Source organism: Cebus imitator, unplaced genomic scaffold (assembly GCF_001604975.1).
Source record: "Cebus imitator isolate Cc_AM_T3 unplaced genomic scaffold, Cebus_imitator-1.0 Scaffold55, whole genome shotgun sequence".
NCBI lineage: Eukaryota > Metazoa > Chordata > Mammalia > Primates > Cebidae > Cebus > Cebus imitator.
This window is the reverse complement of record NW_016107370.1, coordinates 6646524-6662413: the sequence shown is the minus strand read 5'-3', so window position 1 is coordinate 6662413 and position 15890 is coordinate 6646524. Positions and strand designations below refer to the sequence as shown.

The window sequence follows — 15890 nt, the reverse complement described above, 5'->3', positions numbered from 1 at the left end:
AAGCTGTACTTACATATGAGACTATTGCCCTCTCTTCTTTTCAAACCTTACTGGAGTTGTTTCCCTCATGAAAACTAAAACAGGAAAGTTAATTAATCTTGTTCTGAGGTTGTTCAATATACACATACCTATATCTGTAGAGAGATCCTTGGGAATAAGGCAATTGGCATATATTCTATTTTTTAATGTTTGACAAATCTCCTCCACTAACCAGTTTCCCTATAGACAGGCAGAAGCACATAGGTAAGAAACAATAAATAAAATGTCCTCTTTAAACTTTACAGCCTTCATAAGGAAGTGAGTTCCAGGAAAATCTAGGAGATGTTTCTTAACCAACCTATAAAGGCATTAGTAATGACAGGATGTTTCCTGAAAGTGTAAATTCCCATTGAGGATTTGTTTTTAATTTAATTTAATTTCTGGATTCCTGGAGCCAATGAAGTTAGTGTATGTTTATGAAATACCAAGAGACATAAGTTGGCAAGTGTTCACATGCAAAAAACTTCTTGGAATTGCCGCATTTTCTGTGACAACATATGACATCAGGATATGTCCTGTCTATGCTGTCTATCACATGCCAGGAGCACTTTTTTTTTTTTTCTATGTGGGATGGTTGATCTTGAGCCTGCAGAGAGCAAGCTGGCCCCAGATTTCTCCAAGTCCACATTTCTTTGCCTCCAATATTTACATGTCCAAAGATAAGGAACTATAGACATGGCTTTGTAGAAGGGATCTGGAGCACTTTTTAGGAACAGAAAAAAAAAATGCTGGAAATGATTTTTCATTTGAACTAATGCAAGTTCTCTAAATATAAGCAAACTCCTGGTCATTTTCAGTTAGTACCTTTCCTCGAGTTCAACCTCTTCGTGACAAACCTCAGCATCTGAGGAGATTTAGCCATAGTCTGAAATTCTCTTCCATAGGTTGGTTCCCTATAACCCCAGTTTGTCTCAGTTTGCTATCCTGTTTTTTTCCCTCCATTCCCAGGCTGAGCTTCTTGCTTCTGTTCTATAGACATTATGTTCCTTCTCTTTGGTACCCAGGTAAACCCAGGCTATTCCATACAGAGGAAGGTCCATTTTTGTCTTACAGCCCTGGATACAGACTCAGCAGAGAAGACCATTCTTCATTTTTGGAATTCTGCATCTCAGATATTTCCTTTTATTTTTTTTCTTCTATCTTTGGACTTTTTAGTTCATCAACACCCCATTAGTCTATTCCCCAACTTAAATCAGGGAACTTATACTTCCCAATCTCATTCAGAGATTCGAAACATATATATTGATACAGGAGACCTAAGAACAACATTTCTTGGGGGTTGGGGAAACAGGAAGGTGAGAAACTTTCCGACTGGAAACACAGCTCCCTTTCTCCCTTCCATCCCCTACGTCCATCCTGTGTGTTACTGGAAACTTGTTGTAGATGAATCTACCTATGACTTTGTGATGTGCTGAAAAAACAAACTCACGGCTCCTGTTAAAAAGTGCACATGACAATAACAAGTGTTGGGAAGGATGTGGAATAATCAGAACTCTATTCGCGGACAGTTGGAATGCATAATTGTGCAGTGTCTATGAAAAAGGGTCTGGCATTTCCTGGAAATATTAACCTAGAGTTACCATACCACCGAGTGATTTCATTCATAGGTATATACCCCAAAAAAATGAAGACGTATGCCATGGAAAAAAATGTACACGAAAGGTCAGAGCATCATTTTCATAATAGCAAAAAAATAGAAACAACACAAATGTACATCAACTTATGAATAAAGAAAATGTGGTATATTCATTCAATGGAATATTAGCCACAAAAAGGAATGATGTACTGATTTCTGTGACAACATGGATGAACTTTGAAAATAATACTGGTGAAAGAAGAGCCCCCCATCACAAAAGGACAAGTACTGTATGATTCCATTTATATGAAATGTTTACGAGAGACAATCCATAGAAACAGGAGGTAGATTCATGGTTTCCAGGGTCTTGAGAGAGGGAAAAAGGAAGTACAAGTTTTCTTTTGGTGGTAGTAAAATTATTGTGGAATGAGATCATAATGGTGACAGCACAACCTTGTGAATGTACTAAAAATCACTGAAGTGTACGGTTGAAAATAGTGAACCTTATGGTATATAAATTATATCTCAATAAAAAGGGGGTCCACAAAACAGTTCCCTACTCTGGTAATGAAGGAGATATTGGATTAAATGGCCTTGGACAACAATCCTCTCCCTGGCCATAGACATTCCTCAAATTACAAGATATTCCAGAAGAAACACTGGAATGAGTCTCAAGGCAGGTGCTAAATGGTAGGACCACCAAGAAATGTTGTGATCCTAACAGCTCAAGCAACTTATTTTTCTGTATCATTTTAAAATAAAAAATTAGAAAGCTGCCATTCAAAATGGCTCCTGTTTGTTTCGACTTTTCTTCTCCTTGTCGGCCTGTTAACTCAGTATATTAGTCTGTTTTCATGCTGCTGACAAAGACATGCCTGAGACTGGGAAGAAAAAGAGGTTTAATTGGACTTACATTTCCACATGACTTGAGAGGCCTCAGAATCATGGCAGGAGGTAGAAGATACTTCTTACACGATGGCAGCAAGAGAAAATGAGGAAGAAGCAAAAGCAGAAATCTCTGATAAACCCATCGGATCTCATGAGACTTTATCATGAGAATAGCATGGGAAAGACCAGCCCCCATGATTCAATTACCTCCTCCTAGGTCCCTCTAACCACAAGTGGGAATTCTGGGAGATACAATTCAAGTCAAGATTTGGGTGGGGACACAGCCAAACTATATGACTCAGCAAGGTCAATGACTTTCTCACTGACCCTAAGCAACAGAAAACATCTGGAATGGTTGCAAGGGGCACTGGTAGGATCACTGCCAAAGCAGAGCATGCGGGAGAAGGCAATGGAATCCTGTTCTCCATAGTATGCTATGAGATACTCAAGCACACTTCTTCGGTGTCTCTTTGGACTAAGAATTAGAACTATATTCCTGGTTCTACAGAAAAATTGCTAAGGAAATTCATAGGATGACAAAAACCTTCAGAACTGAAAAACAGGAAATGTAAGCTTTTTAGTTGTTTGGTGTTCAACGTGTGCCTTAAAGACAATTCAACATCCAAGAAAAGAATGTTCTTTTGGTTTTTTGTTTTTTACAGCTGGAGTAGTATACAAAGGGATGGAGTTGAAATGAATGAGAGGAAATTGGAATTCTAACCTTATTCTCACTGGTATTAGAAAGGCAGCTACATGCATTTCGAATGAGCCAGTGGTTGCTGATTTGCATTTTTTCCCATCGATTAAAAAGGAAATACAGTGGTAGAACAGTAATCCTGTCCTTTGTCAACAATTTTCATACTCATAAAGGTGAATGTTAGCCTGCTTGCGAAATCTGAAGCTGAGTAACGAAATACCAACTGCAGTGCTGACAGAGGCGGTAAGAGGAGAGGCATAAATTCAGGATCTCACCGTTCATTCCACAGACACGCACAGGCTCCCTGCCCACCTCTGCTTCCTCTAGGAACACAGGTAAGTGCTGCAAGCCACTCCAACTTAATAATAAAAATTATTTTTTAGCATAATAATGATACTATGTTCTATATCATGCATTTCCTTCATTCTGTCTGATTATATTTTACTTATTCTGCTGGGGCAAAATTAAAATACCTATTTCATCTGATTTGTCCTTTATCTAAATTGCTTATTTCCATGTAAGCAAAAACACCCTTAGGAACACAGAAGGAGAGCACCTCGCAGCCACAGAGCCTTAAAGGAAACATCAGGGATGTCTCTTAAGAGCTGGTTGGATGTGATCCACAGAGGTTTCCTCTTAGCAGTCATTATAAAGACTTCCTATCTAGCCCTAGTGTAGCCAGCAATGAAGGAAAGATAAAGATGGTCTATTACTTATTTACAATAGTCTTTACAAACAGTAATCTTGTGAGTCTTCTAATTATGAGATTAATGTATTTAATATATGCACATTGTAGAAAGCTTGAAACATTAAAAAGTAAGAAGGAAAAACTTTGTCAAAATCTCACAACCCAGATATGTCATTTTCTTTAAGAAAATTGTACTATAAAATGACACTCCATTTATGAAAGTCATTCTGAAAGGAATTTGACGCTTTTCCAGGAGTTCCAGATCACATCAGGTTCACCATGAATTCCCTCAGTGAGGCCAACACCCAGTTCTTGTTTGACCTGTTCCAACAGTTCAGAAAATCAAAAGAGAACATCTTCTATTCCCCTGTCAGCATCACAACAGCATTAGGGATGGTCCTCTTAGGGGCCAAAGGAAACACTGCACAACAAATTAACAAGGTAGGTATCAGCTTCATTACGTTGACCTGTTGCAGTTTTTCTCTGTAGTTCTCTCAGCTAGCATGCAGATGGTAACAGATCTGGTGGCCTGATGGGTAGCACAGGGGGCTGGGCAGGAATTCCCATTACTGTGAGACCACTGACTTAAACAGATCTTTTGAGTAAAGCTCTCTTGTCCTGCTTCCTGTCTCTTCCAGGTTCTTCATTTTGATCAAGTCACACAGAACACCACAGAAAAAGCTGCCACATATCAGGTGAGCCACAGAGTACTTTGGTTCAGCTTCAGATACCTGAGCAGATCATAGTTTAAACCTGGAACTTCACAGAAACTAAGAAACGGCTATTTTTAGGGGAAATCCTGGACAAAAAGATTGAGACATACAGAGTGATTTGGCAATTCATGGCACATTATTATTATGCCATGTTTTTACATTACTGAAAGACAGCACTGTGCTTCAGAGCATAGGTTTGGACCAGTATAGGCTGGGTTCAAATTCCAGCTTTGCCCTTCACAAATAATGAACACAGGCAGGACACAATGCTTGCAGTCCCAGTGACATCATCCCAGAAAACAAAGGGTAATAAAAAATCTGACTCAATACATGCAAATACATGGAAACATTTACAACAAATGCCTTGCCCATAAAAAGTCATAATATATATTATTATTATAAAATAGCTATAATATACCAATCACAATAATGTTGCAAAAATAATTTAATTTTAATTGAGTCACTAATGAGATTAAGAGGAATAAGCATAAGTCCAGTATATTTTGGAAAATGATTGCTATGGAATATATTGGTTTAGAGCCTTAATTGTGCAAAACGCTTTGCTGGAAAGTAGAAGGTTCTAGATTTAAACAGGCTTAGGTTCAAAACTTGGCACTTCTAATGTATGTCTCTATAAAGAGGTTTTTTTTTTTTTTTTTTAATTCTCTGAGCTTTCTTGTTTTCATTTGAATTGAACTAAAGACTTAAGAGTTACCCGTGTAAAACCCTTAGCCAAGTACCTGGCACACACTGTTATTATGTACAGAAAATGACCATCATGAGGAAAGCGCCATAGATCAGTCAATATGTCTTACAAGGTGATACCACCAAGAGGTATAACAGGGGTTCCTGGCATAATCTATTTAAAATATCCAGACTTCAACATACTCACATCCTTGATGGTTGTTAGAAGTGAAATATGGTCCTTGCTCTTAAGGAGCTGAAAGTTTAACTGAGAAACTAAACCTAACCATTTAAACCAACAAGGGGAAAATCCAGTAGTAGACAGTGCTGCAGCTTTAGTTCAGAAGAGAAAAGATTGGAGTACGTTAGAGCAGGAAGAATTTTCTGGAAGAAGTCAAACATAATGTGTATTTTGAAGGGTGTTTGAGGTGAAATACACCAAGTATCAGGGAATAAGCACAAAGATCATCATTGAGACTACTAGCCTTTAGGGATTGATCTAACACACTTAACATGGGTTTAGTATTCACATTGATACAATAATTCAATGAGCTCCTTTTCTGACATTTGAAGGTTGATAAGTCAGGAAATGTTCACCAGCAGTTTCAAAAGCTTCTGACTGAATTAAACAAATCCACTGATGCATATGAGCTGAAGATCGCCAACAAGCTCTTCGGAGAAAAGACGTATCAATTTTTAAAGGTAAATTTCACCTGGCCTGCGAACTTTTCATCTGCAGCCTGGCGTCTGTGTCTCTGACTGGCCACATGGAAGAGAGCTAAGGCTCATGAGTCTGACTAACGCAGGTGGGAAGCATTTACTCAGAGTGCATTAGCTCCATTTCCACAAGTCTCCCCCACGGGAGTGTCCCAGACCCCGACAATGTATCAGGGAAGTGTGTATTTAGGGATAATTTTGCAATTAAAGAGGAGGAGTTTGGGTAGCAGCAAATAATAAAACACCGTCAATGAACTGGCACTTACTCAGTCACATAGTATACATCTTGGTGGGGAATGTATGGCTAATGGGATATTATTGGAATGGGCAGGCTTGGGTGAATTCCTGGGGATAGCTGGGGAAATACCAGGAAATACCGAATACACAGCATGAAAGATAAAAACTAAGGTCAGAAACATCATGGTTGAAATTACTGGTGAGAAGTCTCAGAAGCAATGAATCTCCTTCAGGGAAACCTTCTCTGCAGTTTGCAAACCACGGCCTCTTCTGCTTCTGCCTTTTGCCAGATAATATTGGCCTTCAGTGACCCCTTTCTTGTGCCATTCCACACTCCTATTTTGTATTATTTGCATGGCACCTGTATAAAAATATGCATGGACAGGAGATACTGCATCTCTTCAGGGTCTGGATTCAGCTTATTATAATTATAAATCACTAAATTTGTAATATATAGTTACATAAATTACTCTTACTTCCTACTTTCTTCCTCCTTATCCCAAAGGAATATTTAGATGCCATCAAGAAATATTACCAGACCAGTGTGGAATCTGTTGATTTTGTAAAAGCTCCAGAAGAAAGCCGAAAGAAGATTAACTCCTGGGTGGAAAGTCAAACGAATGGTAGGAGAGCCATCCATTATAGAAACACCTTTGAGAAACCTACGCGAGTCAGCCCTGTGCCTGACACTGCATGAGGGACCGAGGATAGGGATTGAGATGGGTTTGCAGGGAGAGCCCAGGAGGGCAATGCAGGTGAAGGACTTGTTTACATGAATATGAAGAGAGCCTAGGGAAACCAAAGAGGAAATCACAGGAAGCCAATTAGATGGAAACACAGCTGGAGAATTATTTGCACATGTCCCTGGATGATAACAGCTTTGTGGATCCCCTGTCTCTGCTCAGGCCCATTTTGAGATCATATTCTTTTCTTTAAATCGGAGCCAATTTTTTATGATGAATATTTAAAAGAAAACATTAGAAAGTGTCTCCCTTCTCCTTTACTAATTGGGAAACAAGCAGCTTTCCAGTAAATCAGCCTTTTGCCATCTGAGCTGGAGCTGCCTGGACCACATCTCTGTCCACACGTTCTGCAGGGATTATCACAGCTGTCTTCCCCATCACAGGAAAAGAGCTGAACAAAGTCTAGATACTATAGACATCTATTCTACCTCCCACCTCTCATTAAAAGTCAAACTTACTGCAACTCAACATGAGACTGAATAGGAAGATAACCCAGGAAGTAATGTCTGACAGCACAGGGCATATGTTTCATATCACAGAGCTCATATCACTTGTCCTATAAAGCAATCAGGGCCTACTTCCTCTGAATTGGGACCACATAGTTANAAAAAAAAAAAAAAAAAAAAAAAAAAGGAAGAGGAGAGAGGGAGAAAGGAAAGAGATATGTTGAAAGAGTAGATAAAATCAGTTTGTCAGTATTCCATGTCAGATGACTGGAGTCACTCAGAGACAGAGAACCTGAACTCCTTCTCTACCACAAGAAGTGATGTCTCCACCAAGGGTAACTTTATCCAGCTGGAGCCTTGAAGAAAGCTGCATCTGGTGAACCATTGGTCAGTAAGTCTAATGGTTTAAAGATCAAAGTCAGTGAGTCTAAAGTAGGGATTTGGGTGAATAATTAATGATCAGTCATGAACATTTGTGAAGCATCTTCCAGACAAATCATTTGTACCTTGTGTAAAAAGATTCTTTTAGGCCAGGCACAGTGGCTCACGCCTGTAATCCCAGCACTTTGGGAGGACGAGGCAGGTGGATCACCTCAGGTCGGGAGTTCAAAACCAGCCTGAACAAAATGGAGAAACCCCGTTTCTACTAAAAATACAAAATTAGCCAGATGTGATGGCACATGCCTGAAATCCCAGCTATTCAGGAGGCTGAGACAGGAGAATTGCTTGAACTTGGGAGGCAGAGGTTGCAGTGAGCTGAGATCGCGCCATTGCACTCCAGCCTGGGCAACAAGAGTGAAATTCTGTCTCAAAAGAAAAAAAGACTCTTTTATTCTTTCCCTTGCAGAAAAAATTAAAAACCTATTTCCTAATAAGAGTATTGACGGAGACACCAAATTGGTTCTTGTGAACGCAATCTATTTCAAAGGGCAGTGGGAGAAGAAATTCAATAAAGAAAATACTAAAGAGGAAAAATTTTGGCCAAACAAGGTATTCTCTATATTTTATTTATATAATGTAATATATTAATATGTGGAATGTTCAATTTAAACATTTCTGATGGAAAGTACCATGACAAGTGAAAAATAAAAGTTTTCATGTCTGTTATTTTGTTTTAGTCTTATAACTTTGTTTAGTTAGGAATACCAGAAGAAACTATTGTCTCTAACTCATTAAATTCCTGGGTTATTTCTTAGATGAAGAAGGATGTGTTGATATCTCAATAATATTTTCTTTTTTGTCTTGTGTCTCATTTGGTATTTGTTGGACACATTGATTTATTGCAGAATACATACAAATCTGTACAGATGATGAGGCAATACACGTTCTTTAATTTTGCCTTGCTGGAGGATGTCCAGGCAAAGGTCCTGGAAATACCATACAAAGCCAAAGATCTAAGCATGATTGTGCTGCTGCCAAATGAAATTGATGGTCTGCAGAAGGTAAAAACTTGCAGCTACAACTCTTCCTTCTACTCCCTGACTTTTTTCCTAAGATACCAAATTTAAACAAGGTAAAAGCTTGTGACCAAGTTACGTCAAAATAATGAAAAATTCAAAATGAGGAATGATGACTCAGCTTCATATTACATGTACAAATATTTTAGCATAGGGCCTGACAGGAACTGAAGGCTTAATTAATTATTAATTTATTATAGTTACATGCATTGGATATCAATTTGACGATATTATTATGCAGCAATTTAACCTTGACTGGGAGAAACATATAGCAATGTGAGGAAAGTTTACAAACACACCAAGCAAAAAAGGGAATAGAAATTTAGGGTATATACTAATCGCAATATGTACTAAATAATGTGTACAGGAAAATAAGAAAAGCCTATTAAAGACTGATACATGTAGTAGGCTGGTGGCACAAGAAATAATGACATATAGTTCATTGTGTACAAAATAATGTGATCATATTTTTACATATGTATTATATATTTGTATACAGACATATATACACATTACATATATGTAAAAACATGATTCTGTTTTTACATACATATGTACATAAATATATATACATATACACATATAATCAAACATATTTATATATTAAGGACTCATTTTGCCCATTAGAATAATATCTAATGAAGTGAACCTTCTGTATTTTACAGTTATTGCCAAAATAAAGATTCTCCATATAGTCAATTGATTGTTAAGGCGTATTAGAGATCTTTAGTTAGTCATATCAGTTTCTTTTTTCCATTTGCATAGCTTGAAGAGAAACTCACTGCTGAAAAATTGGTGAAATGGACAAGTTTGCAGAATATGAGAGAGGCACGTGTGAATTTACACTTACCCCGGTTCAAAGTGGAAGAGGCCTATGATCTCAAGGACACATTGAGAACCATGGGAATGGTGGATGTCTTCAGTGATGCAGACCTCTCAGGCATGGCTGGGAACCGGGATCTCGTGGTATCTGAAGTTCTACACAAGGCCTTTGTGGAGGTCACTGAGGAGGGAGCGGAGGCTGCAGCTGCCACAGGGGTAGTAACAGCCGTAGGATCAGCTCCTTCAACTAATGAAGAGTTCCACTGTAATCACCCTTTCCTATTCTTCATCAGGCAAAATAAGACCAACAGCATCCTCTTCTTTGGCAGATTCTCATCCCCTTAGACACAATTAGTCTGTCACTCCTTTTGGCAAAATGTTCACCTACAGTCGTTCTGGTAAACCGATTGCTGGCAACAACAGATTCTCTTGACTCATATTTCTTTTCAATCTCATAGTCATCATCAAGAATTTAATGATTGAAATAGCATGCCTGTCTCTCTTTCTCTTTATAAACACACATATACCTACTTTTTCTTCCAGAAAAATTCTCCTTGAGGAAAAATCAAGATGAATATTTTAATACTCTATCTTCTGAATTTGATACATAATTCTCTTTGTGACCCGTTTTAGATGAACCAAACCAAATCATACTTTCTCTTCAAATTTAGCAACTTAGAAACCCGTATTTCTTTGAATTTAGGTGATGCCTGAAATCCTTCTTATGTTTCTAAATTTTGTGATTCTATAAAATACATTATCAATAAAATAATGACTTACTTAAATAATTTTTGCTTTACCTTTTTTCTCTCAGTATAGGGGAAGTGTCCAGTTACATATAGGAAAAATAATTTAGAAACATATTAATCATGTAGAAAGGAAAATTCAAAACAAGAGTGCTTCATGACGAGCCTGGAGTAGAAGGCAGATCCCAAACATGAGGAACCTTGTAAACCGCATTAGGAACTTTCTATTTTATGCTAAAAGGGATAAGAAGCTTGCTACAGGTTTGTTTGTTAAAGAGAGGCATAAAATTATCATATCTGCATCTTGAAAATACATCTCTGGCTACTCTGATATCAATAGATGAGAGGAATAAACAGTGTGGTTACTATATATAAATTAGGAAACCATTTGAGTATTGGGAGTGGAAATGGAGAGAAAGAAACAGCCTGGAGGAATTATTTAGGAAGTAATAGCTACAGTAAGACATCCAGGTTTCTGACCTAGCCAATTGGTTGGATGGAAGAAAATATTGTTGTTGTTGTTGCTGTTGCTGTTGCTGTTGTTTGAGACAGAGTCTCGCTCTGTTGCCCAGGCTGGAGTGCAATGGGGTAATCTCAGCTTATTTGCAACCTGTGCCTCCCGGGTTCAAGCGATTCTCCTGCCTCAGCCTCCGGAGTAGCTGGGACTACAGGCGTGTGCCACCACACCCAGCTAATTTTTGTATTCTTTGTAGAGACGGGGTTTCGCCATGTTGGCCAGGAAGGTCTTGATCTCTTGACCTAGTGATCCACCTGCCTCAGCCTTCCACAGTGCTAGGATTACAGGCGTGAGCCACCGTGCCTGGCCAACATTGTTGTTTTTGAGAGAAAAAAAGATCATGGGTTTATATATGTACTTGTTGAATTTGAGGTACTTTTAAGATTCAAATGTATTTGCCTGGCAGGCACTTGAACATATTAGTCTAAATCTCAGAAACAGAATATGATCTGAAGCTCTAAATTGGTGATATGCAGTATAAGTACTTTAGAGCTACTGGGATAAATATGGTAACTGTAGCCAAAAGCAAAGATAAGATCCTAGGGAGAAAGGATAAACTTAGAAGAAAGAAGAATCTGTAATTGACCTTGAAGTATGCCAATATGTGTAAAACCAGGAACTGATCATTTTTATTTTCTAGAAAGTAGCTTTTCTTAGGGTTCCGTAGTTACTCCCGTAGATTCTTCCCAGTCAGTACTGAGTCTCACCTGGTTTCATAAAACATGAGTTTTTGAGGATTTGAGCAAGTTTGAAATTTTCTTCAGCAAGATTCAGCAGTCCAAGATCAAGGCAGAGAAAACAAAGGTTTCCCTACTTAACTATGAGACTTGGTCGAGTTGTTGAGGGAATTGACAGACTAGCCAGAGAGTGGATAACATGAACAATCTGTTCAGTGAATGCAGCTGGGGTAAGAAAGCAAAGAAGGATGTGGTAGCCTTGAAGAATAGATGTGTATTACAACACTTAACGAGGTCAAATAAGGATGGTATTAAGTTTGTGAGAAATATGAAGAGATCGGAAGTTTCGGCTAGGACCTATGATTTTGAAGTATACTTTAAAATGAGAAATTGTAAGGAATTATAAAGCTCTAATTCTGTCAAATAGATGATAATTAATTTCTAATGATTCAATGAAGCTGAAAATGGTAGAGTGGAAAGTTTTGAAGAACTGATTGTTATAATGACTTTAGACCATATCTTTCAACTATTAATTTTTCTGGGTTTAGAAGAAGGGACTTTAGAATAATGAAAATGTTAAGACAAAGACTCATAAGCATTAGCGTTTTATAGAGTATAGGGCATAGTTGATATTTTGTTATGAGAATTGAAATATTTACTTATATTCCAGCCAGAAAGCCAATTACACCTGCATTGTGGCCATCTGCAAAAGAAACTGAAGGGAAAGTCACATTTTTTCTTTTGATTTTTAAAATAATGAATTAAAATCTGCTGAACAAAACAGTATATGAGTCCACGCTGATATACAATAAATGACTAAATGAAAAGTTTAATAAGAAAGGCAAAATTGAAGTGCTTTCGAAACTTCTCCCCATGGAATACCACTTTGTACGCATTATGGTGGCCAAAAATAAAATTTAAAATACTGGGCTATTGCAAGTTTTGAAAAGAATATGAAGCAATTGGAATGCTCACACACTGCTGATGAGAATACAAAAGGTGCAACCACATTGGAAAACAGCCTTGAGTCATTGAACTACACACTTAAATTTTATTTTAATTAAGTATGCCTCTATAAAGTTGACCCAAAAAAGGAAAAAAGGAATGGTCCAAAACACACATATTTTGGTGAAAAAATATTCTTCATTAAATACTGGTTTTAAATGTATTTTTAATTGATAAAAACTGTATGCATTTATCTTATACAACATGTTGTTTTGAAACATGTAGACACAGTGGAATGAGTCAGTAGAGCTAATTAACATATGCATTACCTCACATAATTTTTTTGTGGTTAAAAACACTGAAAGTCTAGTCTCTTAGTAATTTTCAAAAATAAAATGAATTAACTGTAGTCACGATGTTGTACAATAGATCTCCTGAACTTACTTCTCCTATTTAACGGAAATTTGTGTCCTTTTACCAACATCTCAATTCCCTCTCACTCCCCGGCTGCTGGTAACCACCATTTCATTCTTTATTTATATGAGTTCAGCCTTTCTAGATTCCTCATGTAAGAGAGATCATGAAATATTTGTCTTTTTCTGCCTGGCTTATTTCACTCGACGTAATGTTCTCCAGGTTTACCATGTTGTCATACATGACAAGGCTTCCTTTTTTTAACGCTAAAGGGTAAGTATTCTACTGTCCACGTATATAACACAATTTCCTCATCCATTCATTAGTTATTAGCTACAAGGTTTGATTCCATATTTTGATTATTGTGAATAATACTGCAATGAATATGGGAATAAACATGTGTTTCCAACATAACTGCTTTTATTTCCTTTGGAAACATAATCAAAAGTAGAATTACTAAATCATATGGCAGCTCTGTTTTTAACTTTTTGAAGGACTTTTATGATTGAAGAAACTTTATTATGTTTTCCATAATGTCTGCCCAAACAGCTATTTGTATGATTCCACTGAGGATAGGGCCAGCCTTTGCCTTCTAAGAGGTTAAAGTCTTAAGGTTGTGTTTTTTCTGTTACTGTTAATAATTTGCCCTAATGGGAGGAAGTGAGAAAGATACATAATTTAAAATATTACATAACATATTCATAAGATATTACATAACTTATATTATTCAAATGCAATTGTTTTCTCCTTAAGAACTTTGTACCTATATTTTTTCTCCAATAATAATTTTAAGAAAAACCAAAGCTTGCGTTTTTGAGTGTCTTTTAAGTTGGATAGTGATCAGACTAAAGTGAGGACCACCTCCAGATAAGCTGAGCATGACAAATGAGTCATTGGATGAATTTCCCATCAGCACAGCCACGTTTATGACTGCTCCAGCAGTGACACATCAGTGACCTCCAAGGCAATGCTGAGACAGCCAGTGAAGATGATCCTGATGTCTCCTGTCTTCATCATAGGAAAGCTCTGCATCCTGATACAACCTATCACTGCATCTCTGATCCCATATTCTCCAGAGCATGTCCTGGTTTACACAAATGGTGGCTCTTGGGATAGGGAGGTTGTCCTCTCCATCCCAAGCCTTCGCTCTCCAATTTCACACCTGCACAAATACAGCAGAGTTGTACAAGTGCTCAGGTATCCTAGGACCTGCTGCTAATCCCCAGTGAGTGAGCTGAAAAGGAAGCAGGACGTTTGCAATATATGTAAAATTTGGAGCAGCTTTTTCTGCCAACACTTCTGGCAATGACAGGTTTTGGGTGTGGGGATGACCCAAAACCTAGTTGGAGATGGAAAGCACATCATAAATACAAGATCATAAGTTAACATTTTCTAGACTCAAGGAATAATCCGTGTAAGTTTGGTGAACCAGAAATATTAAACACATTTAATAAGCTTACTACAAACATTGGTTTACAGCTTCCAATAATGCTTTCAAATGCTGACATGGAGACATATACATAAATCAAACTGGGAAGAGAAATATCTCTTTGACCTGGAATCCACCAACATTTTAGAACTGATAAATTAACACTGATAGTTAAGAAGGTAGCTGAGGACAGGATGGCCATGATTTGGTTTCCAAGTAAAGTTAGAAGATTCTGCCACTACTGCTGGTGCTGCTGCTGCTAATGGTCTACAAAGATTCGCTATTTTCTAAACACTGTAATTCTAATAAGTGGTTTTGGCAACTACTATTTCCAAACATCTGGTAATACTAGTTCAAGATAATAAATTGTGATAAAGAAAACAATGCAATGAGTTCAAAGAAAAAGAGAATTGAAAGTATATTACTGACCACATTGTTTTACATAAATTTTTGAGTGAGATATGACAGTTGTGATAACCAGATTGTGATTAATAGACCTAATGTCAAATGAAAAACCAAATTTAACTTAACCCTTGTAAAGACAAACATAAATTAAAAATAAGAAGCTTAATTCTCCCTATTAAATATAAGGGAAGAAATTCTTCTCCCCTCATTTGTATCAGAGTATTTACTTTAGAAAGTTTATAATTCTAAATATTTCCTCCTTCTCTGAAGTGTATATTAATTCTTTTGAAGACTAAATATGTCTTTTATCAACTTTATGATGAAGAAATATCTTTCTCAAGGACCTGGGAACCATCTCTTTGAAATGTAAACATCGGGGGAGATAGCTGTCCTCTCCCAGCTTCTGGAGGAGGGTAGGAGCTTAACATCAGAGGGCACCTGCCTCCAAGCTGCAAAACTACCTCCATTTCTTAAGATAGAAGTTTGTTTTTCCTCTGTGTAAAACCAATTAACTAACACAGATGGTCACCCCAATTACCAGGTGAACCTGGGATGAATTATGTGTGATAAATGGGGCTGTCAAGTCCTCTTACTTGAGGAGTAATTATTGTTTATTTTGAGAACATCTATGGGATGGATTGGATCTGCCTGTCTACATAAAAGGATGAGACTGTTTTCCTGCCTTTGCCATCTCTTAGCAGATTGCCTGTGATGAACATCTCATTCTGGTTCAATGCTTACTGAATAATGAAAGTGCCTTCTTTCTCTGCTACCATTGTGGAGAGCGTTTCTGGGTTGGACGAAGATGTTGGTTTTAATTATATTTTTCCAATACATTCCACAATTATGAAGAGTGTGCTTTGTTCCAGCAGAACTCTGTCATGAGAGGCTTAAGGAAAATATGCTTGGTAATTATGACACTGAAGAGGGGACGCTTTGCTTTCTTATAGGCGTTTGATGCATTGTGGAATGGAGAGACCCTTAGGTATAATTTTAAGAGGCTTGCACCTCAGTACTCTGAGGGAACCCTGGTGCAGGAGTGCACTGCAA

At 37.6% G+C, this 15890-nt stretch overlaps 1 protein-coding gene and 1 non-coding gene across 2 annotated transcripts; one reads left to right on the top strand and one right to left on the bottom strand.

Annotated features, from left to right (window-relative positions):
- Nucleotides 1-600: 600 nt before the first annotated feature.
- On the bottom strand, nt 601-731 carry LOC119471310. Its single transcript, XR_005200339.1, has one exon. It is a non-coding gene; the product is annotated as a small nucleolar RNA SNORA38 (small nucleolar RNA).
- Nucleotides 732-3493: 2762 nt separating this feature from the next.
- On the top strand, nt 3494-10493 carry SERPINB3 (serpin family B member 3). The gene is made up of 8 exons (XM_017528776.2): nt 3494-3535; nt 4142-4329; nt 4527-4583; nt 5859-5987; nt 6745-6862; nt 8276-8418; nt 8715-8870; nt 9651-10493. The coding sequence occupies exons 2-8, from the start codon at nt 4168-4170 to the stop codon at nt 10050-10052; spliced, it is 1167 nt and encodes a 388-aa protein (XP_017384265.1). The 5' UTR covers nt 3494-3535; nt 4142-4167; the 3' UTR covers nt 10053-10493.
- The last annotated feature ends 5397 nt before the right edge of the window (nt 10494-15890 follow it).